Below are 26,824 nucleotides of genomic sequence, written 5' to 3'. Positions count from 1 at the left end.
CCTAAGCCTCTACCATGCATGGGCTCTTCTCAAGCCCCAGACTTTGTTCAACTAGGGTGCCCCACTCCCTTACCTTTTGATTCCTTGAGCTTCGCCTTAGCTATTTCGGCCAAGGGGGTTGGCCTAAGGAACAACCGAGTGAGGATTTTGCCTACTAGTGCAAGGTTCCTAGTTTTAACATCTTGCAGACCTACCCCCCCTTCAACTTAGGCGCTTTCATCTACTCCCACGGGATATAATGCATCTTCTTCTTGCCTTGGTTTTCCCTCTAGAGAAACGCTCGAAAAAGGGCCTCGATTTCCAGCCAGTGGGTTTTTTTGAAATGCCACAGTGAGGCCAAATAGGTGACCGATGCTGCGAAGACGTCCTGGATCACCAAGTAGGAGGCATTCTAGCTTAAACACACCCCATTCTAGCTCATGAGTTTTGGTTTGATTTTTTCCTTGAACCAGAGGGAGTGTTGCTTGAGGGAGAGGTCGACACCTAGAGGAGCCCCCAAGTACCGTATGATCTGGCCCTTAGGGACCACCGTTGCCCCAATCTCATCAACCCAATCTGGCGCGGGGTTTGGGCTTGATCGGAGAAGGAAGGACTTGGTCCTAGCTACAGTTCAAGCCCGAAGCCTTGCAGAAGACCTTAATAACGTCCATGAGGCTGGCCACGCTTTCTCTGTGCTCCTATAACATTGCGACAATGTCATCCGCAAAGAGATGGTGGGAGAATTGATCTCAAGAGGGGAGAATAAGGCTCTTCATGTCACCACTAGCCACTTTGGTTTTGAACAAGGACATAAGAGGAACTGTGGCAATTGCATACAGAAGGGGCACCAACAAGCAGCCTTGGCAGATGGATCTCCTTAGTTTGAAGTTTTCGATCGCTTCTCCATTAAGGCAGAGGACTGCTGAGGTGTTGCCAACAAGCAATGAACCTTCTACAAGAACTTAGGCCCAAAGCCCAGCCTGTCCATCACTACAAGGATGTAGTCCCAACGAACTCTGTCGTAGGCTTTATCCATATCTAGGCCAAAATCTAACATTTTTTGACTAGTGGCCGCTGCGTGATCCAGGGAGAGGGCAACGTTTAAGATATTTTCATAGATATCCCTCCCTTTGACGAAGCCATTCTACTCCTCATCAACCACAATCCCGCACAGATCTCTGATCCTGAGGGCCATCGCCTTGGCGATGACTTTGTACAAGGTTTTCAGCATTGTTATCGGCCTCTAGTTCCCCACTTTTACCCTGCTCTGTCTTTTTGAGAAGAGTTTCAAGAGGCCAGCATTTACATCCTTTGATAAAGTACCCACTTCGACTGCCGTGTTAGCCATCTCAGTAAGATATGGTCCCAGCACGTCCCAAAACTCCTTACGGAATTCTGCACTCAATCCGTCCAATCTCAGGGACTTGTCATTAGCCAGTGCATTTAGGGCTTCCTCTAGCTCCTTGAGGTCGAAGGGCCTATCAAGGCGGTTCTTGTAGGAATCCGATGCCCGCCCATCCACATCAATAAGAGCTTCATTAATGGCATCCTCCTAGTCCTCATCTTGGACCTCTTCTGCCCCTGCGTCGGATCGCACTCAACTCACACTGGAACCCAGCTGCTGCGATGTGCCAGAACTCAGTCTAGACATTACCTTGGGCATCCTCAACTTTATCCATCAAGTCCCTTTAATAAAATTTTTGAGGGCCTGAAAGAAGGCTTTGGAGGGGTAGTCGCCTTGAGCCAGCCATAGCTGTCTGCTCTTGATGCGCACTTGCTCAACTTCCTGTAGCTCCCAATCATGCTTGGTAACGTCTGCTTCCACCAACAGGGTACTCAAGAATGGATCCTTTGGAGATAGGAAAATGGGGGCTTTGAGTGAGTCTCTAGCTATAGACAGTGCTTGACCGTAGCTTCTTCTTCTCGTCTTGGCTTCATGGTCCATTTCCTTAATGTAGAGTAGAACATTTCTGACAACCGCATCCCACTTATGGTAGGGATCTCTCACGTTCACAGTTTCCTGCTGCCACCACAGCTTCCGGACCATCCTGCAAAACGGCTTAGATTCAAGAAGTCGTTTGTCAAACTTAAATGGGATATCTTTTGACCTTTCAATTTTAATGGGGATATGGAACGTTAGGAGGAGGAGTGGTTGGAGAGGGCTATAGCAGTTATTGTCTTCCCCACAAACGGACCCCAGATCCATCATGCTTCTCTCGAGATATAGAACCTATCTAGTCTCTCGGCCCTAAACTCATCGCTGCTTCTTTTGTTATTCTAGGTGAGGTCGGGTAGACCTTGAGAGATGATTTCCTTGTCGTCAATCAACCCCAAATGGAGACAAAGTTCCTCCCAGGTCTCACGCTCCCTACCAAAGATCACGGCTCCACCATGAGATCTATCTAGGGGATCCTCTGTTGCTTTCCAGTCACTACCTAGTAGCCAATAGTCCCCATCAAGGTCCCTACACAGGGCTCACCAACACTCCATTCTCTCCACACAACTATTCGGGGCATAAACATTGGCTACCCCGAACTCAGCCCCCCCCAACCGACAATCGCACACCTATGTACCACCCCTTCGCGTTCCTAAAGGCGAAGGTGTTTGGCCACTAAGATGGCAGCCCCACCCTTCCCTCTCTTTGGGCAATTCATGAAAACCTTGAAACCTAGCTTCTAGAACGTGAACCATAGGCTATCCTCGCAGCCACACTTGATTTCCTGAAGTAGAATAATATGCGGCATAACTCTCTTGATCACGGAAACACACCGTCTTTGTTTTAAATTATTACAACACCCTCTAGCATTCCACGACAAGATTGAAATCCTTGACTTCCTACCATCTCTCCTTCCCTTTTCAATTGGTAAGTGCTTTATATGTATCTTTAAGAAAAATGAACCGATTATCCCGCGAACCTCTCGACGCCCTTATCACATCCTTGATACGTTTTGAGAGGCTCTTTTGCTGAGGGGCTGCCAACTTTTCTTGCGCACCATCTGGAAGGGAGTTGTTGTGCTGCTCCTCAAGCTCTCTTTTGTGGGCGTATGCTTCCGGCATTTCTTCATCCCTGGCTTCGCCATTCGAGGGGGTGCTCGAGCCCAAAACTTTTACTTCACCTTCTTGTGAGTTAGGCGGCTCTTGGGGGGGGGACCCTTTGTCGACATCTCCTGCCTAGCTTTGCCTTTTTTACCCACCACCTTCCATTGATCCATCTCCTGGGGTTGCACACGGTCCTTCGACGATGATTCTGTAGCAGTCTTTTTGGCAGACAGAACCTCTCGTGATGGCTGATGCATGCCAGTCCCGATCAAGATCTGCTGATGGCTCCTTCTCCTCATCATCGCCCTTCCTGGTCGACGTCCTCTCATCCACGGGTGAGGTTGCATTCCCAGTGCCAATGATGTATTTGCCGTCTTGGCTTGGCAAAAAGATTGGTAGTCTCACGGGCGACGTTGGGTAGAGTCCTACAAATCCCCCTACTTCCTAGCAGCCTACGAGCAGGAAGAGGGTTTGGATCCTTTGGGACAGGACCCAGGAAATTCCAGAGTTCATCAATCTCAGGATGCAAAATGGTGTCAACTTCACAATTCAGGTCAAATTTAGCCCATTCCTAGATGCATGTTACATTTGCAAACGACTAGGGCACTTCGCCACCATAAAGACAAAGTTCTAAGTGAATTTATTGCTTATGGAGAACCACAACAAAATTTTCTATGAACTACCCATAGAAGAATATTACAAGCAACCATAGTTGAGACATATAATAATACACATTTATTTCATAGTTAGTAAAAGGACATATGCCAACTTCGAATTTCAATTGTTATCACACTCTTTAGTATGATTAGAAGCATAGAAATTCTCTATTGCAAGAACAATTACTTACTTCTGAAAGTCCAATAAAGAACAATAACATATCAAATGGTAAAACATATCCTTTTTGAATAAAATTTCTTGGTACTAGCAAAAGATTTCAAAGTTCAACAAAATAGTAACATTTGCACTTCATTGTCCAATTTAATCAGACTCAATGTTTATAACTTCGCTTGCGCCTTTCCTTGGTGGGGATTTGTTTCCAACAAAGGGTTTCACATGCAGAGTTTTATGTGTGTGTCGCACATGAGAAGTGATCGTAGACTAAACTAACGTACTTCGGATTTTCCCATATAAGCTTCTTCATTGGATTCAAACAAAGTGAAAACTAATCAAAAGAACTTCTTTAAAAGAGGAATGCAAAAACAAAGGAAAAAATGCTTACCTTGGGCAACCTCATCAAATGAAATTTTCAATGGTCAATGTGGAGTTTTTTGATTAGAGAATTCTTCAATAGGTTTTCCTTAGGGGGTCGACTTGGAGAAGCAAACAACATTAAGTTTACTTTTGGAGAGGGCGGAGATGACGTCCTCTCAACACATGAACAAGCTGATATGGTACCTGCACATAAGAAAAAGCAAACACCAATTTCAGTGTGCCCTGGACATGTATTGTGATAGGAGGATACAATTACAACAAATTATTCTTGAGAGGACATACGTTTTTTCGTGAGTAGAGAAAAAAACAATGAGGAAAACAACAGTACAACTTATACAAGAAAAGGGCTGCCTCATTCATGTTTTGAAATTTTTTTGAAACGCAAAAATGGCAGCGTATTTCTTCACAACAGTGGGGCGGAGCATTATCACCACTCAATTTCGGGTACACGATGAATCCGCAGAGGAAGAGAATAGTAATACAGTGACGGGAAACTGCATACAAATGTAGAAAATGACATCCCAAACCTCCAAAGGCTGATGCAAATATATTCAACCATGAATTCGCTGGCGCAACGCCAATCACCAGTGGAAGAAGACGTGATAGAATGCGCAGAGGACAACACTCACCAACACAACGCAATACACAGGGATGTCTATGTGCATGTTATTAATCTAGAACAAGACAGGCGGTTTTTTTAACACGTGGAGCATGAAGCATTGTCAAATTTGTTGCAAGTCAGCCCATAGCATAAGTCACAACAAACGATTATTGTTCTCCCTCAAGCGAATCCTTCTTCAGTTCAACTTACGACGACTATGGCGTTGCAGTTTTTGTAGAACCAGAACCACGCTGGCAGACACGAATCCACTACAATCGAAGTTGAAAGCTTATAACCACTAAAATAGACACAAATAACCGCTACCGACAATTGCCCTCACCATCACCAACATTCTTTCCTTTCACAGGTTCCTTCATGTCTTGCGCGGTGGGAATTTTATTCGATGGAGTGACAGGAGAGTCCACAATCTCAGGGCACGCTTTGGCAAGACCTGCCAAAACAAAATCGATGAGAATCTTACTCAATCACAAATGAAGAAAGGACTCTCACAATCAAAAAGCAAGAAAGGACGCTCGAAGAGAAGATAAAGTACGAAGCACCTTTAGCGAAGGTACTGTCTGTATCCATAAATTTAGCAGAGCCGTCCATAGCAACTATTCGCAAAACAGGAACGATAGAAAAAGCTAATGTGTTCCTCTCCAAAGTAACGTTTAAATATGCGAATTCAACATGAAGAGAAGCAGGACGCGTACGCCTACCCACATCCATTCTCCAAAAGATTTGCTCGTTAAACAAGAATATCGATTTCACACACATAGGACAAACCACTGACCGAAAAACTATTCAGAAGCTTTAGATGGCGGGAGGCTCCACACTAGAACCTCCTCTTCGGTGTAATGAATGCAGAGGAACAAAATCTTTTGCTGGTAGAAATGCATCGTTAACACAGGAGAACCTCGATACACGCAGGAACTGCAGAGATGCACCTAGATACACGCTGGAACCTCCCTAACTACGCATGCAGGCCAATAATGAGGCCAGCACACATGCAAGTGAAGGCCAACAACAACTCGCCACGTGGGCAGTCCACAAAATAGTCTTTTTGCGAAAATCACGATTTTTCGTTTTCACAAATTCAAAGGATGCTAAGGCTACCTCGAGGGCAGGCCGGAAAGCTCTTGGTCCAAGGTAATAGGAGATTTGGAGGACTCTAATTTTGAATTGCTAGTGATAGGAACTACTTGAGGAAAATGTTCTCTCACACCGTGGGCACATGCCAGGAAATTCCTCCGATATGGCACACTTCCGGCTGCAAACTGCTGAGTTGGCTATTAGATGCATATTTGAAGCAAGTCGGGTGGCTGACGCGGTTGCTATCCGAGTGCACAGGCAGGCAAGGCGTAGCACTCAATCGGCAACCAATCAGATCCATGCTTTCAGACTTCAGCCCGGAGTGCTGGAAGTTTCTTTGGGTGGATCATGTGCCCGTAAATCTATAAACTTCCACTCTACCAAAACCTCTACAGAAAGTGAGGAGCCTTGGCACCCATGTGCCCATAACTTTGGGCACTGTACTGGACTTGACTGAGTTGATCAACTCGAAGATATCAAAGCCTCGAGGATCGATGATGATTCATGGATGACTGCAACAGATCTTAGCGTATCTCGATTCTCGCCCCTCATCCACGGCACCACTGCACTTGTCGGAGACACATCCCCAGCAAATCCCCGTGCTCAAGCCGGAACCAGACTCGACACCCTTCCAAAATTCAGACACAGACACGAGAGGTCTTGCGCCTCAGGTGGCTGGATCTCTTCTGAGTGAAAGAAGCGGCGTGCAGGCCGAATCTGCTCGATCCTTACTTGGGATTCGGAAAAGCGTTGTATGGTTTAGACTCTAGAGTCTAGGGAGCCTAGGTGATAGCTGCAGGCCAGGAAGGGCGCAAGGTGGAGGATCTGCTTCTGCATGATCGCAAGTGATGATGGTGCTAAACAATCGTGGAGACATCTGAGTATTACTTTTTGATGCCGACAGAAGTGCACATTTTGACTCTGAGAGAGAGAGAGAGAGAGAGTGGTAAACCCAAGGTGGGGGGCGTGAAGAGAGTGCATCGGGGCAGCTTCCGTGCGGGTTTAAAGGCTGAGACGACTTGATAATGGAGATGGGGCCGCGGAGGTGTCCAATGGGTTGATGGCCAAGAGCTTCAGCGAAGCCATCGCCAGATCTCATCACCTGCAACGCGAGGAGATAGGCGGGAGAATCGCCATAACCAGAGCTTACCTTCTAAGCGCTGCCGGCAAAACGCGTTTGTTACTGGGTTCTAACTTCTTACCAGGGTCTACCCATCACCACCCTCTTTCCCTTCACCCCTCAATCCGGCGATCAAGCCCATTCTCCCCTCACGATTATTACCATACCCAATCAGTAACCATGGCTGCCTGCAGAGACGGAGACCATCGCGTTAAACACATCGCCTCTTCCATTCGAGTCGTCCCCGATTTTCCCAAGCCAGGTATCCCTACCTCTCAGCTTTCTGCTACTAGGCTCTTTGGGCTCGCTCATTGTCGGGCCTAAGGAGACGACTTCTTTTATCCTTTCACTAAAAGGAGACCCGTCGTATTCGATCTGTTGATCTTGACAGGGATTATGTTTCAAGATATAACCACGTTGCTTCTTGATCACAAAGCTTTCCGGGACTGCATTGACATCTTTGTGGAAAGATATAAAGACAAGAAAATTTCAGTTGTTGCGGGTACGATTTTTATTTCCTCACTCTTACCCTGAATATTCTAGCCTTTAGTATTAGTAGGGTGCTTTGAACACGTTTTTGAAAAAGGGTTTTAAGCATGTAATATGGATCCAAGGTAATTGGCGAGAGGCCAATCTACGCCCCACATGACCTCTGAGATGCGCAGTTTGCTATCCTTAAAATGTTGCTGGCTGTGATGTGACGTTAAATGACCTGCCCTTTGCCCATTGCCGCCTTGTTTTTTCTCGGTCAGTAAACTTTATGGTAAAGCACGTGTCTTGGAACCCATGTCACTGTGGATAGCCGAAAAACTGTGTTGCAGGTGGGCTCTTTCGTCCTGCTTTTAAAGGCATGTTATATCTTTCAGCAAATTTCTAAGAACATTCACCCTGGAATCTCTGGAGCAGGCACTTGTTTAGAACCTGATACATCACTGCTCCCCCCCCTGCCCCCCACCCCCTCTGTCCCGAAGTCCCCCCCTCTCCCTCTCTTTCTCTGCAGGAACTCGTGATAGAAGAACATTACTACAGGTTCATTCTTTTTTATATCTTGTACATGTTCGAGTTTGTATTCTGAGCAGAACTGGATTTAGTCGAGATTTTCTAGAATCTAGTGGCCAGTGGGTAGAGATTATAGCTTAAGGTAGTGCTGAGAAAAAAAGAAAACTTCTTTTGGGTTGTCCTCATGTAAAGTCTCACCCTGGGTGTGTGCACGCACCCGTGCGTGCTTGTGTATGTGTGTTTCAACCCCCCCAAAAAAGTGTGGGCATGTGAGAGAGAGAGAGAGAGAGAGAGAGAGAGAGTAGCTACATCTTGGAGTATTGGAGAGTTGGGGGAGTGCACATGGCCGCTCCTCTTGAGTGCATAAAGCAGCTCCAAAATTATTATAGGATGACCTTCATTACATCAATTTAAGATTGAGAGTCATAAGGCTTAGATTTGAATTCCCTAATGAGTGGTTGTCCTCCTCATGTGCTCTTAGACCGCCCATTTGCTCGGTTTCCTGGCTTCCTTAACTTTAGTAAGTTCAATGGCTCTTTTTTGAGTTGGGTTGGATTGAGCTCCTCAGATATCCAGACCTTCTTGCTTTTCAGCTTATGGGTTGGTCTGTGAATTCTTATCCTTGCTGCCTTGTGATTGAGAAAGAGTCGTGATGTGTTTCCTTTTGGCTGACATTCCAATTATCATCTTGATTGCATTCAACTTGTGGTATTTTCACTTGGAGTGATTGATTCTGTCTTCTGTGGACTGCTCCCCTCCAAACCAGCCATCCGGTAATCCCCCACACGTAGAATCAATTTGTTATGTGCCTTCCCGTAGAGGTCAACTTTATTCACTTTGTTATTGACATCGGTGACCGTGTCTTGTTTCATTGACCTCACCTGACCCATGGAAACAAGCTGTGATGCTGGTGGGATGTATTACATTTGTGTAGCACCTTTTTGATGACTTCTTGCTTTCCATTGCTTTCTATGTCATGAACTCTTCTTTCCATAGCTGCAAGTCAAAACTTGAGCTCTCGGATTTCCTGTTGCAGATAGTAAATCTATTTTGCAAGTCTGAAGTAGTCTTCTGTCTCTGATATGTCCTTGCATAGGGTGTAGGTGTCGAGCAGCTGCAATGGCTGAGTAGGAATAGCGGTTGGTTGGAGTTGAGGCAGTAAAGCTCTCAGTTTTCGGAAACTCCATGGTGCTTTGTAATTTCTTGGCACCCCTCCATTGAAGCTAACCCCTGAGTTGGGACAGCTGTTTAGCCCAACTCAGAGTAGAGTGGCCTGAAGTACCTCCGGAATGGAATGGGGGTTTAAGTGGAGGGGGCTGGATGGCTGAAGTGGGGGCTAAAAGTCTGAGCGAAAGAAGCTTCTGAGCAATGCGCTGGAGTGGAGGCTTAGCGACGGCAGGCTGATCTGAAGCGAAGGCCTAGCGAGTGAGCTGGCTGAGCGAGAGCGATGGAAGATGGGCTGAATGAGAGAGAGAGAGAGAGAGAGAGAGAGAGACGCTAGAGCAGAGCACTATGCTATGTGGAAGTAAGATGTCAAATCATATCATTAGTACAATGAGTTGGAGTGAAGCTTATGTCGTGTCTCCACATCCTCTTTTGTATCCCTCTCATGTTAAAATTATCCCCGGTGTTAGCCTCACGAAGCAAACTTAATTTCTTCTTTCATAGGAGCCACCTTCCTTAAGAAATTTGCCCTCATAATTACATGTGGCTCTCCGACAAGGAGAGTCAGGAGCTACCAAAGTTCTGGGGCACTCTTATTGGATGCTCTGTTATCCAGATTTCTCATCTTTTGGTAGGCCCTGGGATATAGAGGATATGGCCCTCCTTTGCCAGAGAGTAATTGTGAATGGAACTTGCTTTTAGGCCAAGCCCAAACCACTACATGCAGCGGGAAATAAAAGATTGCTAGCCCACAAGATCGTGTATCCCTTTGTTACAGGTGACATCTCCTGTATCACTGAGTGAGGGCCTTGGTTGTGAGTCTGCCCGCCTATTTGAGGGAGAGTGAGGGCCTTGTTTGTGGGTTTGCCCGCCCAAGAGAGGCAGAGGGAGATAGCAATGGATGCTGCCCAGTCTGCGACTGAGAGGAGGGGTGTATGTTAGAAAATACCCAACAGAGGGTACATGCAGCGGAAGACTTATAGTAATGCCCAGGAGCTCACACAGTGTGCGGTGTGGGTGTGGAATCACAAACTTCTTTACTTATGTGCATTCAATAGATGTGCAAACTCATCAATAGACAATGAACCAGCCAGATAGAGAAACCACCAAAATATATATTTCCGTCCAAAACTATGGACACAATACAAAAGAGATAGATCTAGAGTCCCACCAATAGTGTGGTCCTCTGATCTTACCACAAGGTCCTTCTCCTATCAGCTGGCTATCTCTAGACTCGAGCCCGCGTGCTCCACCTGGAGCTTCTGTAGACTTTCCATCCTTTGACCTCAGCTCCTTGCTGCCCTAGAAGACAGCCAAGGTCTCAGCCTCACACTTGAGCTAAGTCTGCAGCAACACTGGTACTCCTTCAGCTTCTGGATGTAGGCCCCAAGGTTTGTGCTCTGCTGCTCCTTTCTGCTCTGCTGGAAGCTGCACTGCTGGATGATGAAATGAGGCCTGAGGCCTCTCCTTTTATAGGGCTCAAGGCCCCCTTGAACCAACCGACCAGCCAGCCCTAAATGGGCCGACTGGCTGGTCTGTAGCAGCCCCAACCAACCGACCAGTTGGTTGGCTGGTTGGCTGCCTATCCAGCCCTATTTAGGGCCCTGTGCTGGCCCTTTGTTCCATACAGGGTCCAGCCCCTTTGCTGCTGCTGTCCTGCCACCTGCCAGCCCTGCTTGCAGGCCATAGACCTGCCCATATACTTTGCCAAGGACCCCGTCATGCAAGCGCCTCTGCCAGGCCCTTCCAGCCACGTGTCCTGCGCCGTACTGCCCCGTACATCCTGCTGTCCTGACCCGCCTGTACCGTGCCATCATCAGGGTCTGTTGCAGGCCCTTCACCTGCCCACTACCCTCGCCATGCTGACGCCATCTGCAGGTCGCAATCCTGTGAGGTGCTGCCCATGTGGCAGCCCCCTCTCTTTCTTCTCTCTTGGGCACATCCTGCCCTAGGTCTCCCTCCCCCACGCACTCCTCATTTGGGGGCTTACAGATGGGGAGGTGACCTTTCCAACACCCCCTCTCACCGACACATCTCGGCCCAATGGCAACACGTCGATGACGATGCTCCAGTAACTCCCTGGTCGTAGTCCTCTGGAACCTTTCGGTGTCGAAATCTTTTCCTGGCTTTTCATCCAATGGCTCCTGCTCCACCAGGTCCAGTTCCGCTTCCGTACACCATCTTGGTACATAGGTCCATCTCTGGTAGCACCTCCTGGCACCACCATCTTCCGTCACATTCCTGCCTTTGAACTCGAGCAATCCAGCCGTCACGATCTTCCAGTTGTCCCCCTCATAATGAGTGAATAACCTGGAGTCTTCCAGGCACCATGCTCTGAGGGTCTGTTTCAACCCGTCCTTCCTGTGGCAAGGTCTGCAACCAATGAATATTTCCAGATAACCTGGACCATGAACTCTCGCTGAGTTCTCAAGCAGGTACTCTTCTGGCTTCAGTACTCTTTGTCCATCACCTTCTAGCAATCTGCGTCCAAGATTTGAAGAAGCACCAATACTTCCCCTTCTGCCTTCGAAGAAGGCCAATTCCTTCCAATCTCTTATCACCTGAGACAAATGAAGAGCAGAGTCTCTCCACAGCATGCTATAAAGGTTCAAATGCAGAATATCAAATACATACCAAACTGTTGTACTGCCTGAATGTTCGCTCTGAAAGCAAACCCTCATTGAGGCACCCACCAAGCGCTTGTGTAATCCTGTACTGTCCCCTTCTGAACTCCAGCATCCATCTGGCCATGGGACCCTAGGGCCTTCCATGGAATCCACCCTCGTGTCAGTGTCAACAGCCACACACCTTGAAGGTACCAAGCGCTCCATGCTGTCCTTCACCTTCACAAAGGCATCTGACTCCTCGTCGACCCACATCTCTATGTCAGACATCCTCACTGTGATTTCTGGATCAACATATCTGACCTCGGTAACACTCGGTGATGTCACCAGGAACAACTCTTTGATTACCACATTTGCTTTGGCCTCTCCCTCTGAATCTGAGTCAGACTCCTTTTTATTTTTCAGATCCGCCTTTTTCTTTCTGCAGTCCTTTGCAAAATGTCCTGGTGTATCACAGTAGAAGCACTTCTTCTTATGCTTCCTCTTCGAAGTCCCCTCGTCGTCAGAGTCGTCTTTCTTGGACTTGCCACCGTTAGGCTTGCCCTTTCCTTTGCCAGCGGAATCCTTTGCCAGCATCGCCTTGTCGTCTTTGTCCTCGTTGTAGAGCTTCTCCCGAGCTTCCTCCTGTAGCAGTAACGGACCCAACTCCTCAAATGTCAGAGGTTTGGTCCTCTGTCCTGCTGTCACAGCCGTAACAAAGCTCTTGAAACTCCGAGGCAGTCTCCTCAGTACCATCAAGGCCAAATGGCATGAGTCTATCTTCTGACAAATTGCTGCCAGCTGATCCCTCACCACCTTGACCTTCGTCAAATGGCTATGTACCGTATCTCCTTCTTCCATATCAAGATTGTAGAGTTGATGCTGAAGAAGCACAATCCGGGAGGTGTTGTCCGTCTCGTACAGATCTTTCAGGGTGGCCCACACCTCTACTGACGTCTCGGCCAGCTGGATATGCGGAAGCACGGAGTCCGCCGTAGTCCCTATGATTATTGCCATGGCATGGGCATCTCTGTCTTCCCAAGCTTCAAGCTCCTCTCTGTCTACTGCCATGAGTATCTCCCCTTTCCTGTCCACCATGTCCTCCGGCTTCAACTCCACTCCCGTGGTCTGACAAGAGATGAGAGAACGGAGCATCCATGCTATACTGGAAGGGAGGTAGTCTATCCATGTGGAGCCCCAGTCGCTCAAACCATCTCTCTGTACGTGCATACTAGCACCTCTGATCTCTGCTGCAAGTGCCATAGAAGAGGATAGAGCTATCCATGGTAGCCTGCTATGCCCCGAGGTATAATCCCCATATTCCCTAACTCAATACAGATATGTGATGACCTGAAATGCAGCATCTAGCTGTAAAGGGGGTGACCCAAACTCAGCCTGAATGATTTGGTGAGGAACGGATGACTTACCACGAATCATTCGTGATAACATGAGAACTTGTAGCCGCTCCACACGGGCCCACTCTGTATCCGACAAGTCTTGCCCCCAACAAGGGCTGCCGTACATCCCCGCTGGGTGAGCTAAGGAGTCAAAAAGCAACCCCTTGGTGCGTAATTCCTGAAAGTGCGAGCGGAAGCACTGCCTCTCTAGCCTGGCCAGTGAGGCATACCCTCTACTCAAGCGTGCCTGCATCGCGGGTCTCATAGTGAAGCTTGGTCCGGAGAAGATAACCCCAAGATAAGTGTATGATGAAACTATCTCAACAGATGACCCCACAAATGTGAACTGCTCTTGACGCATGATGGCTCGAGATGTATTGAAGATCATGACCTTGGTTTTACCCAGGTTGACCTTCAAATCATGGGACCCACAAAAGGACTGTAGTGCGTCTAGGTGTCTCTGAAGCCCCTCTGCTGAGGAAGACAAGAGAGCCATGTCATCTGCATAGAGCAAAAGCCATGTCATCTGCTTAGAGCAAAATCTAGATCAGCGTGTCCGCAAGAGCAACCTACTCCCCCTGTGTCTGCATCACTGTCTCAAGCTTGTCAATGTAGAGGCTAAACAAGGTAGGCGACAAAGGACACCCTTGTTTGACCTCGATGGTACTCATGATCTTGTCTGTCCACCCGGATCCTGCCCAAACTCTGCCAGAAACTCTCTCGTAAAGTGCCATGACAGCCCAAATGATCTCCTGGTCATAACCCAAGTCCTGTAGGCGCTGTATGAGGCGGGCTCTCGGGATCGTGTCAAATGCCTTGCGGAAATCCACAAAGCAACAATAAACCCTCTGCTTCCGTGACCTCGCCTCCTCGATGATACATCTGAGCGTGAGAATGTGGTCCATGGTTCCATGATCACGTCGGAATCCGGCCTATCCTGCTGCTCTAAGTCCTCGACACTCTGCAAGTCTGCTAACCTCGGAGTCAAGTACTGATGCATAAATCTTGGACATGACGTGTCCAATCATTGATCCTGTAGTTCTCCGGGCTCATGGGATCCCCTGCCTTGTGGATGGGTGAGATACTGTTAATGGTCCAAGTGTGTGGAAATCCCAAACAAACCGCCTCATTAAAAAGCTTTGCTAAGATCGGGGCTAGGAGGTTAATCCCATATGCAATGAACTCAGTGCATAGCCCCTCATGATCCTTCGCTCGGCCATTATGAAGTTTCATTACGGCATCCTTTACCCCTCCTCTAGTGAAGAGGGTGCAGGATGTGGGACGAGACATGTGTGAGAGGTTAGGGACTGGCTGATTTGGGATGTCATAAAGTGTGCGTGCATAATCAAACCAGATCTGGGTGTCAGTGAGTGGCGGAGGGGACCGTCCTTCTAGAAATCTCTGCCAGAAGTTCTTAGAGTTGTTACTAAACAAAATGTTCAGTAGCCCCTTCTCGTTTCGACGAACGAAGTCTAGTTTCTTCCTCCCTACCAGTCTACGGTATTCACGTAGCGTATCTGGTGCGCTACTGGGACAGTGTGTATGGATGTGACCTCCTGTCGGAGCTGCATGATATCCTGTTTGAGTCCCTGAATAAGACCCGCCTGCTCCCGAATGGCCCTAGCTTGCTCCTGTATGATGCAGCTCTGCTCCTGGTTGAAGCAGACCTGCTCGCGTGCAAAGCGAGTCAGCTCCATCTCACGCTCACGAAAACTATGTATCTCCGTGAGCAAGGTCTCACGGGCCTCTGGTGTATCAGCCCAACCATGTCCATGCTGAAACTGTGGTGACTGTGGCATGAAAGAGTGGGACTGAGTCCGGAAACTGGACGGTGACTGAGTGAGGAACGGAGATGACAGTGGAATGGATGAGGCAGTCCCAACGGGGTGTGGGAGGGTGGGCTGATTGAGAGGGAGAGGGGAGAGTGAAGCGTAATGCAGCACAGTGTATGACACCTCCGAAGTAGGGGTCATAAGCTGTGCGAGAGCTGTAACAGGAGAAGAGGGGAAGGGAACAACAACCGGCGCCATGGGCATGAGTATGTCACTGATCGTAGATGTAGAGGGAGCTGAGACTGGAACTAGAGCTCGGCCTGAAGCGGGGACTGAAGTCGAAGTAGAGATAGAGATAGTGTTGGTAAACTGAAAGGAAAGGAAAGAGTGGACACAAACTCAGAATACTTGCATTATTTGCATTTTTGGAATGAAGAAGAGTGAGGTCCTTAAGTAGGCACCTCATACATGCTCACTGACATCACTGATGACTTCAGAGCTCCACAATCATCTCCTCAATCTGCTCCTAGATTCTCTCAATCATCCTATGTGGCTTTCCACCACCTAACTGTGCTTATGGGCACCTAACTGTGCCTCTAGCACTCACACATAGAAACCAACGTGTGCCTGATGCATACACCTTGAGATATCCCATCAAACCCCCCCTCAAGGGAATGCCTCAGGCTATGTCAAGGATACATCTAGTCTCATAGTTTCTCATGCCATCTCATGGTGGTCAAGGATAAATCTATGGCTAGGTTCTCATGCTAGCAAGGGTTCCCATGGGTGTAAGGTAAACAAAAGGGATACAAAAAGACCTTCCAATGGTTATCTCCCCTGCATGTACATGCACACAATGTCTGCAGGAGGTACCATGGAGCAAAACATACACATGGCCTACATCATAAGGTGACCAGAGGTGTTTACAAAACACACAAAACACAATAGTTTATTTCATTCATTTTGGAGGACTATCCAGGCTGAGTACCTTGACATAAAAAGAGAGATCTGGAGCATACATAGAGATGATTTAAAATGTATAATCTTCATGGGATGCCTCATCTTGTGGAGGCAAAATATCCATGTCAAGGCAAGGTCTTACCACATGGGCAGTGTCTAGTGCCTTATAAGATGGTACTATGATAGAACAAGTGGATCTGAAAATCATATCCTTCAAGAGAACAATTATCTTGTCATTTCCATAGTTGTGTAGAGAAGCATATCTTAGGTATCTGACCTTCATCTTTTTCTTGTACTTGGAGTCAAATAAAAGTGCCATGAGAGGGTAGATCTCTGGCTTTGTAGTTTCTTCCTTTTTGGCAACCATTGTTTTAGCAATCTTCAACAAGGAAGTCAGGTTGACATTTTCATTCTTTGTAGCATAACAAGACATTGCTTTATGTTTTGGCTTCACATATTTTGCATAAGCAAGCCATGAGAGGGTCTAACCCAGGTATTGGGCAGTGTCTTCTCTCTTACAGAGCTTAGAATAACAACTGAAACGCTTCAAAATATAAGCATTTAATGTAGCAAAGTCTTGTGACCAAATTTCAAACAATGATGCTTCTTCTTACATGCTTCATAGAGGTGGCTAAAATGAATACTTTCCAATCAAAACCAGGTCTAGCAATTCAAAACAAAACTGAAGCCACACTCGTACTGAAGTTATTGAAAGTTTCAAAAACCAGAAATGCTAGAGTAGCATTTTATGTAGCATCATCTTCAAAAACTTGTCCAAAACTGTCAAAACCAAAAGGCTGAACTTGGAGGGCTTGTAGCTCACTCTTCAAAGCAAGGAAAAGAGGGCTTTCTGAAGCAAAAGAAAGCTCATATACCAGAGAGGGTCCAGCACAGAGGTTGGATGAAATGGTGCGCACTTTTGCCCGGGGGAGTTGCTACAGGCTGAACCTGAGTTTTGACGATTTCTCCTTCGTTATTGAACCAAATGAGCTGAAAAATGGCTCAAAATCTTCGTCTTGAGGTCGCCCATCTACTCCTAAGAGGGCTCAAGGGGGATCAAAGGGCTCTGATACCATGTTGGTAAACTGAAAGGAAAGGAAAGAGTGGACACAAACTCAGAATACTTGCATTATTTGCATTTTTGGAATGAAGAAGAGTGAGGTCCTTAAGTAGGCACCTCATACATGCTCACTGACATCACTGATGACTTCAGAGCTCCACAATCATCTCCTCAATCTGCTCCTAGATTCTCTCAATCATCCTATGTGGCTTTCCACCACCTAACTGTGCTTATGGGTGCCTAACTGTGCCTCTAGCACTCACACATAGAAACCAAGGTGTGCCTGAGGCATACACCTTGAGATATTTCATCCGATAGAGGGAGCTGAGGCTGGAGCTGAAAACGAAACTGACACTGTAGCGGGAGTTGAGGTTGAGGTAGAGATAGAGGCTGAAGAAGCTGAGGCGGGTCCTACCTTTGCCTTGCTGTCTACCCCGAGTCCACTTCGGTTGTAACGTGTGTTCACATCCTCCAATTTCAGTTGTGTCGTTTGCTTTTTTTTGTTGTTGTTATTATTGTCGTCTTTCTTGGCTTTGTCCCCCATTTCTCTTGGGGTGCATGTGCAGATCTTAGTGTTCGACTGGGAGCAGGAGCACTGGTTCCCACCCCATAATGGGAGGCTGGCTGCACCACAAAGAGGGCTTGAGAGGGAGGCTGGCTGCACCAAGATGGGGGAGGGAAGAGGCTGCTGCATCAAGGAGGGAGGATGGACAGAATTGGATGTGGGAAGTTGTGTAGAACGAGGAAGCCGGTTTTTGGGGGCTGGGCTGGCATCTTTTTAAGCCCACCAAATGGTGGGATGACTCCTGCGTTTTCCTCTCTCCTCCTCGCCACTTGCTCTGCTGAGCCAGCTGGCCCTGCTGCCAGATCAGCCTGCAGCGTGCCATGTGGCAGCTTGCAACGAGTCACCTAAAACCCCTAAAAATTCAAACATGTAAGAATTGAATTCTGACTTCACTGACGCGTTCCTAGTAGGTAGTCCTCGACATTGACCTATTCTAAAGTCATTTTTGAGTTTGATTGACCTCAACTAGAGGTTTATTCGTTTGTCCTCTTATCTTGTATCTCCATGCCTCTTGGGCATGTTTCTTGGCTCACCCCGAAGGCCTTGAGAACATTCTCTTGGATGGTTGCTAGGTCGGTCTGCAATCTGTGCATTTGATTGGTCCCTAGAAATGGGAACTCAGGTGGGGTGTGATTTTCTGATGTCCCTCTCGAGGAGAAGGCATCACTCTTGTGGGTCACTAATGCCCATAACCCCAAGCAAGGGGCCCACCCTCAAATGCTAGACCGAGCCCCCATGGCCTAACTAAACTGAAGGAAAACATTCACCTTCTTTTGCAAAGCATGTTATCGTAAATGTTTTATAATAAATAGAAATTCAAAAGAAAAATTACCAAGCAAGTGGATACAGGTGTGAAGAAGAGTGACATGAGTTGATCTCTTTTTTTATCCTTCTTTCTTTCCTTCTCTTGCAGAGAACTGATGATCCCTTCAAGGTGGATTAGGAAGATTCTTTCGGTAGTCACAATGTTGTCATAATACTTTTAAGAAGTACTGCCATACCATCATCTTCTGTTATTGGAGACTGAACTGCATCTAGTTTGAGTCATAAGACTCCTCTTCTAAAGAGGGATCACCAAAGACCTGGATAGTCTAAAGCGTGGGAACCAGCTAGATTCAGTGGAGCACCAGCCACATTCAACGCAGTGAACACACACACAGATAGACATACATCTCTCTTTCTCTCCCCCCCCCTTTTTGGCACACACACATGCATGTGTGTCCTGTAAGTATACATACTTACATAAATACATACATACAATTATAACAATACAAAATATGTGTATAAAATCTTTAAGGAGGCTGTTTTTGTGTGTTGGCTCAGTTTCTTCCTTCATACAAACTTCTGCAATGTTTCTTTCCTTTTAGCTAAATATTGAAGGTCCGAAACGAAGAGAGAGAGAGAGAGTGCAGGTACAAGACGGATAGGTAGTCACGTCAAACTTGGATAACTAGAAAACACACAAGTACAAAGTACTTGTACCTAGACCTAGGACTAAGTGTCCTAGGTGTCACATAGGACTAAGTGTCTGTCTGGCAAATACCAAGATCTGTAAGTAACTGTCGAAGCCAAACACACTCTATTGTAGCGGTGAAAGCTGCCCTGTGCCAGTATGTGACACTCTGGTGTCGGAACATCCTGCCCAGTCACTATCCGTGTAAGCATGCATGGTAAGTGAACCCTGATCACGGTAGAAGAGGGCTAAATCCTGAGTGCCTCTGAGATATCTGAAGACTCTCTTCACTGCCTGCCAATGGCCTGCCAATGCTGTGAACTGGGCATGTGCATGAATCTGCTGAGCTGAGATACTGCATACTGCAAGTCAGGTCTGGTGTGACATAAATAAATAAGGCATCCAACAGCTTGCTAATAAAGAGTGATATCACATGGTGGGCTCCCATCATGAGCTGAGAATTTGAAGCCAGGGTCCACTGGAGTAGAGATTGGCTTGCAATCCTCAAACTGAAAACGATCAAGGAGCTGTCCAATATACTTGGACTGAGACATCATGATACCCCCCTCAACATGAGCAAATTGAATGCCCAAATAATAATGGAGCCGTCCCATGTCTGACATGTCAAAAATCTGCTGCAAATCAGCCTTGAAAGCTGCAATTTGCTGAGTATTTGGGCCCGTGATAAGCATATCATCCACATATAAAATCAGCACTAAAAAATCAGATCCACTCCCACGGAAATAAAGAGTGGGTTCTGTGGGACTATTCTGAAAACCAAGGGATAGTAAGTGTGCATGAATTTTGGCATACCATGCCTTGGGTGCCTGCTTCAAACCATAAAGGGCTTTTCTAAGCCGGCATACCTTATTTTCAGAATTAACAACCTCAAAGCCAGGAGGTTGTGTGACATAGACTTCTTCCTGCAGATCCCCATGAAGAAAAGCGGTCTTGATGTCAAGTTGGTGCACTTGCCAATGATGATGGGCTGCAATGGCAATGCCACATCGAATGGTAGTAATCCTGGATGTGGGAGCAAATGTCTCCTCAAAGTTAATGCCTTGTTGTTGGGCATACCCTTTTGCAACAAGATGGGCTTTGTATCGATCTATGCTGCCATCAGATTTCCTTTTTAATTTGTAGACCCACCACGTTCCAATGGCATGCTTGCCAGGTGGGAGATCTACTAATTCCCATGTGTCATTTTTGGCAATAGATTGTAACTCAGCTTTCATTGCATCCATCCACTCTTTGCTGTCAAAAGCATCTTTATGGCACAAAGGCTCTTCATTGCAAGTTGTAGCAAGGAGTGCAAACTCAAGAAAGTGACCATGCTGTCTATTCCCTGATCTTGTCCGGGCAGCAAAAGGCTGATCTTGTTTGCTGTCCCTCAATGTATCAAGAAGCCATTTGGGAACTTGCCTTTGCTGTCTATTGACAGCTCTTTCTTCAATGACTGCATCATGAGTAATGGGATCATTTTGTGCCGGAAAAGAAACCTGCAAATCAGCATGAGGTTGTGGCTGATTATTGCTTAGTGGAGGGCCTGCAGGAGGCTCATGTTGTTGCTCAAAATCCTCCTCTGATGATGGCAGAGGTAACCAAGATTCAAAGGCATCAAACATGTCAACATCTGGCTTTGCTTTGCAGTCCACAAGAGGAGAAGCTGAATGTTCAGCAAAGATCACATCTTTACTGACAATAATCTTCCCCGTATTTGGTTGATATAACCGATACCCTCTGCTCTCCTGGCTGTAACCAATGAATATGCATTTGATTGCCTTGTCATCAAGCTTATGTCTCAGCTGAGATGGTACATGAACATATGCAAGAGACCCAAAAACTTTCATGTGTGAAAGTGAAGGCTTCCTGCCTTTCCATGCTTCATAAGGTGTAATAGTCTTTAATGCCCGTGTAGGTGATCTATTCAGCACATAGTTGGCACACATTACTGCATCAAGCCAAAATTTATTGGGCAAAGACTTGGCCTTAAGCATGCATCTGGCCATCTCCATTGTGGACCTGTTTTTCCTTTCAGAAACAGGATTCTGCTGAGGAGTGTAAGGAGTAGTGCATGAGTGAATAAAACCCCGTGAGGATAGAAATGCATCAAACTCCTTTGACATATACTCACCCCCCCTATCTGTGTTGAGGGTGACAAGCTTGTTTCCTGATTCATTCTCACCCATATTCAGCCATCAAAACTTCAGATTTGGCCTTCAAAGGATATACCCAGCAATATCTTGTGAAATCATCAATGAGAGTCATGAAATACTTATACCCCCCAATGGCATTTGTCCTCATTGCTGCAATTTCCTTTGTGAGAGTTTTGGACAATTCTTTTGAAAAGGAAATCGATGCATCTTACCCAAAAGACAACCCTCACACACATGTTTGGAAACTGTGTGAGTCTGAGGTGCATCATTTGCCATCTGCTGTGAATGTAGCTTTGCAAGAGCTCTATAATTGAGATGGCCCATTCTCTCATGCCAAAGATGAGTTTCAGCAAGCTGTGAATCTGAAATAGCCAATGCTTCAATAGAAAGTGCAGCTATTTGATGATCAAGGTGACAAAGCCCTTTTTGCAAAGTGCCAGTGAGAACTATGGCATTGTCATCACGAAGATCATATACTAGGCATCTGTAGCCATCAAAAATTACTCTGAAACCTGAAGTAGCAATTGCTGAAATTGAAATCAAGTTGACTTCAATGCGAGGCACAAAAAGAACATTTGTTAGAGTGACAAGATGGCTGGAAATGGATGTGAGCTGCACATCTCCAACTCCTTTTACAGCATATGAAGCATTATTAGCACATGTAACAGTCCCCCCTCGAGGTGCATCAGCTAGAGAATGAAACAACTGTTTGCAAGATGTGACATGCTTGGAAGCACCACTATCAAAGTACCAGGACTGAGCATCATTAGCAGTAAAGAGTGCATCAGCTTTGGAGGGATCAAATGAGCAATGGACAGCCCATGCCCAATCATCCTGAAGAGCATGTGCATGTGAAGCATCTGCTGGCTCATGGGATTCAATAGCATGTGAGGCATTAACTATCAATCCTGCTTTCTTTTTCTCCGAAGCAATGCGCTTCCTGCATTCTGAAATGTCATGTCCAGCCTTGCGACAATAGTTGCATCTTTTCTTCTTTCCCTTATCTGCTGTATTTTTAGATGCATGGGAGGAATTGCAGCTGCTATGCGTAGAGGAATTGCAGCTGCTGTGCGCAGATTTTGGTTTGCCCATAGGCTTGGAAGCCTTGCCTCTTCCTGTCTGCTGTGAAGCAAATGCATGATCAGGAATAATGGCTTGTCTGTTAGCTCTACTTTGCTCTTCCTGCAAAAGCAAAGTAACTGGCTGGTCAAAAGAATAGTGGTCTGGATTACCCATGGCCACTAATCGAAGGGTTGTAGCAAACCCTTGATATGTATCTGGCAGTCCATTCAATGTGGTACTGACAAGCTGTGAATTTGGCACCACCTCATCAATGTTGGCAGGCTGTTCCATGAGGTCCTTGACCTTTGTCAAATATGCATCCATTGAATCGCCTTCATTCATATTCACTTCCTGTAATTGCCTTCTCAAATATGCAACACGAGCTTCATTGCGTATCTGATAGAGAGAAGCCAATTTATCCCAAGCATCCTTTGCTGTCCTGCAAGACCGGATGTGTGGAAAAATGATTCTCTTGCATGATAAAGCAATGCATGAATGTGCATTTGCATCTCTTGCATCCCATCTTGACTGTTCTTGAGTTGGAAGAGCAGCAGCAGGAGTGCTAGAAGATGAGGCATCAGGAGGAGTACCCCCTGCAGAAGAACCAGCAGTAGAAACAACCACTGTAGCATTGGCTGGCCTCAGATCAGCCCCAGAAACAATATTCCACAAATGCTTTGCAACAAGAATATGTTTCATGAGATAAGACCACATCGGATGGTTGGTGCCATCCAACTTATCATCTTCACGAAGAACTCCAAATAAATCTTGATTGTTCCCAACCATAGCAACTGTGATACCCTGAAAAAGATCTGAAAACCCAAAAGCCTCAAGGCTAAGGCTATCACTGCAAAAAAAGCTGGCTGTCCCAAAAATGACAGCAAATATATGCAAATTTCTTACCCAAATCAAAGGGCAAATGCAGATCTGACCCAAATGCGACTGTGACAGGCAATGTTCACTGCAAAAACAGCAAATTTGGCAAAAGCCCCAAATTTATTGAGGGCAAATAGGCCAAAAAGAGGGCAAATGCAGAAAAGCCCCAAATTTTGCTGAAATTTTTGCAAATGTGACCCAATGTATGCAAATCTGAACTTAATGTCCTGCAATCTGACCCAATGTACTGCAATCTAAACAAGAATTTGCAATCAAAGGAGGTGAGAGGAACTGAAAGCCCCAAATTTGCCAATGTCCTGCAGAAGCCCCAAAACTGCAAATGTTTGTAGATGACTATAGGTAGAGTCGCATGTGTGAAACCGTACGGAATACCCAGAGCAAGTACAAGCTGTACGATCAGCTGTTCTACATGTACATGTGTACGGAAAGCTAGTACAAGCTGCTAACGACTGATCTATAGGTATACATGTACGGAAGATCGTACGAAAACATGTACCTTGTACGGAACATGTATGGTGCAGGTACCTTGTACAGAGTTCCTACGCAGGTACAGTTGTACAGAGAAGTTTCTGCACAGGTAGAGTTGTATGGCGAAGTTTCTTTGTACTGAAAAGTTCTTGTGCAGGTACAGTTGTATGGCACAAGTACCGTTGTACGGCGAATCTACCATTGAAGATACGGCGATGCAGATACCACTGAAGGTACGGCGATGCAGGTACGGACGTGCAGTACGGCAATGCGACGCGCAAGTACTGCGATGTGCAGTACGGACGTACAGTACGGCGATGTGATGCGCAGGTACGGCGACGTGCAGTACGGCTATAGGTACCAGACCTTTCGTACGACTGTACGGAAGGGAATGCAGTTACACCTTTGGTTTGGGAAGCTGGACGCCTGGATCTTGGACAGGAGCTGAAGAGCCTCGAACAGGCTGGAAATGTGACGACCAGCAGTGCAGCAGACTCCCAATGAGCAATGGGAGACTCGGGGGCTGACTTGAGCTGGAAGACAAGAGCAATACCTGCTCTGATACCACTGAAGGTCCGAAACGAAGAGAGAGAGAGAGAGAGTAGGTACAAGACGGATAGGTAGTCACGTCAAACTTGGATAACTAGAAAACACACAAGTACAAAGTACTTGTACCTAGACCTAGGACTAAGTGTCCTAGGTGTCACATAGGACTAAGTGTCCTATGTGGCCTAGAAGGCACTAACACTATAAGTGCCTACACTTATGCCTACAAGGCACATACCATGGCCTATAGGGCATCACTAGAACCACAAGACGATGGCCTACAAATATATGTACTTGTTTGTCCATATTTTAATTTGATACAAAACATTGCTTCATCATATATTATCATGAACAGTGCTTGATTGTGTCCCATAATAGCTTGAAGAGATATCCGTGAATGTATAAACATGCACATGTGTATGTAGCAAGTATGGTGACAGAGCTGCAGGATTGCTACATGTGTGTGTGTGCGAGAGAGAGAGAGAGAGAGAGAGAGAGAGAGAGAGCATTTTTCATGAGATCCATCCTAACCATTTTACAGGAGTAGAAGCACGTGGATTCATTTTTGGTCCACCTATTGCTTTAGCGATTGGTGCCAAGTTTGTGCCCTTGAGAAAACCCAAAAAACTGCCAGGTATGCTGTGCTTCTATCATTTGTGTTGATGTCTGATACTGTGATGACCATCACCAGATGTTGGTACGAGAGAGGTTTACCAGAGGTGAAATAATTGCAGAAGAGAAGATTTATATTTTCAATTTTCATGTAAATCTTCAGCTGAGAGGTTTTCTCTGGTTACCACAGGTGCAGTAATTTCAGAGGAGTATACCCTGGAGTATGGGACAGATCGCATGGAGATGCATGTTGGTGCTGTGGAGCCAGGTGATCGAGCCCTTATTGTTGATGACCTTATTGCCACGGGTGGCACTCTGTGTGCAGCGATCAGGCTACTTGGTCAGTTTTTCAAGTCTATGGAAGTTGCATTTATGTGGTGGGTTTTGATACGGCCATGAAATCCAAATCACAAGACTTGAGCTCTCCACGATACTGGACACCACCTCCTCCCCCTACCCCTCTATGACCGTCGGCACCCCCCGTAAGAAAGGAAAGAATGGTGCTTGAATCATTATATTGCTAATTGCTGTTTTTGGGGTTACTGCGCTAGTATGTTTTTGCTTGACCCTAACTTGCCCCAGCATTTTGAAGGTGGCTGCTTTTTGTAATTTTCATATGTCCCACCTGGATAAGTGGATCCTATTGGGGCTAGGATCTGACGATGATGTTAAAGCCCTTGTGCATTCTATAGTATTTGTACAATTTTCTAGATGGAAGCTCGACAAAAAGAAGTTTTTTTCTTTTGTATGGTGATGTCAGGAGAAAGTTGTAGTGACTGACTTACTTTGATGCAGAGCGTGTGGGAGCGGAGGTGATTGAATGTGCATGTGTCATTGAAATTCCTGAGCTGAAGGTTAGCCAGAGATAATGCCAGAACTTGGGTTGATTTCGAATAATTAGGTCAGGTGGCGTTCTTCCATTTCTAACGTTTTGAAAGCTCCCTTGCAGGGAAGGGAAAGGCTAGGTGAAAAGCCTCTCTACATCTTAGTGGAGACAGAATAACAGATGGCTCCTTCTGCCCTTTGTCCCAGTATGAGGTACCATTTGCCTTGTCTCTTGTTGCACCTATTGTAATCAATATTTATTTTTGCCTCAGTGTGATATCTCCTGGGCTGATATACATTTATACACTAGAGATCTGGGTATCACTTGCAACTGCATTATTGCCATAGGAGCCTATGACATATGCTTGACATCAGGGTTTTTTATCTTTCTTTCCACAAATCCTGGAAGGCAAGGATTTCTTATTATCACATTTCCGTGGTGGGAAGAGTGGTCAGAGATCAAGCAATTTATATCTTGATAGCTTTGCAAGAACAGAGGTACTGATTTTACACTGGTGACTTGTAAGAATTTGCAGAACGGATGTCTAGTTTGTGTCATTTCTCATTATCAAGGCAGTGACCATCAAGTGCTTGACTGCTACACATTTATGTGATTTTGACTATGCATCATCTCTTTGTTGATTCTGATCATGTGAACATGCATGCTAGATATGAGGGTCAGTTCTGTTTCAGCGTTTCATCTGTATCATGTCCTATGGTCTGATTTAAATATTTCAGACATCTCTCTCTCTCTCTCTCTCTCTTCCCTCCCTTTGGTGGTCGTCTTTGAGTAGGCTGCTCAAGTGATACACTGTACTAAGGAGTTCTGTTTGAGTATACTTGTGCTTTCTAAGTTAGAAATGTATTTTTGCCTCTTTGTAGAAACGAGACATAAGTGTAAAGGGCCATTTAGCTTTTTATGTTTTAAATAAGAGAGAGAGAGAGAGAGAGAGAGAGTTTCTAGTTTTTTGGAAGTTTTTGTTTCTTGACTTCGTATTTTAGTAAGCACTGGGTTTGCCCAAGAGACTCCGCGGGTCTTTAGAAACGCAGTATAGCTGCTTATGCTTGGGCACTGATGACGACATAAGTGTTGCTTTGCTTGCTAAGTATGTCTTCCTTTTGTTTTTCATAAAAGTTTTTGTTTACCTCTTATGTCTTCCTTTTGTTTTTCATAAAAGTTTTTGTTTACCTCTTTTTTCTTCTCTTTCATTTTCTCTTTTATTTTCTTTGTAGATTTTTGAT

The 26,824-nt window shown here is 46.0% G+C and overlaps 1 protein-coding gene across 2 annotated transcripts; it reads left to right on the top strand.

Annotated features, from left to right (window-relative positions):
* The first annotated feature begins 6,339 nt into the window (after positions 1–6,339).
* LOC147903935 (adenine phosphoribosyltransferase 1-like) lies at positions 6,340–26,254 on the top strand. Of its 2 annotated transcripts, XM_087402165.1 has the most exons (7): positions 6,340–7,305; positions 7,435–7,545; positions 24,687–24,779; positions 24,948–25,097; positions 25,553–25,611; positions 25,707–25,795; positions 25,893–26,254. In XM_087402165.1, the coding sequence occupies exons 1-6, from the start codon at positions 6,984–6,986 to the stop codon at positions 25,758–25,760; spliced, it is 789 nt and encodes a 262-aa protein (XP_087258291.1). In that variant the 5' UTR covers positions 6,340–6,983; the 3' UTR covers positions 25,761–25,795; positions 25,893–26,254. The 2 variants fall into 2 exon arrangements, with proteins under 2 accessions (XP_087258291.1, XP_087258283.1); XM_087402157.1 differs by having other exon boundaries at positions 25,707–26,254.
* Positions 26,255–26,824: the final 570 nt, after the last annotated feature.

Source organism: Dipteris shenzhenensis, chromosome 3, assembly GCF_047967505.1.
Source record: "Dipteris shenzhenensis isolate YYH24624 ecotype China chromosome 3, Dip_SZ_1.0, whole genome shotgun sequence".
Lineage (NCBI taxonomy): Eukaryota > Viridiplantae > Streptophyta > Polypodiopsida > Gleicheniales > Dipteridaceae > Dipteris > Dipteris shenzhenensis.
Note: the sequence above shows the minus strand (reverse complement) of the source record. Positions and strands in the feature narration are given on the sequence as shown.

Excerpts from the sequence above, each read along its gene's own strand:
- LOC147903935 (XM_087402165.1), top strand. The coding sequence starts at position 6,984 with ATGGCCAAGAGCTTCAGCGAAGCCATCGCCAGATCTCATCACCTGCAA. Across the intron at positions 7,546-24,686 it reads GAAAATTTCAGTTGTTGCGG|GAGTAGAAGCACGTGGATTC; the intron begins GTACGATTTTTA and ends ACCATTTTACAG. Across the intron at positions 24,780-24,947 it reads AAAACCCAAAAAACTGCCAG|GTGCAGTAATTTCAGAGGAG; the intron begins GTATGCTGTGCT and ends TGGTTACCACAG.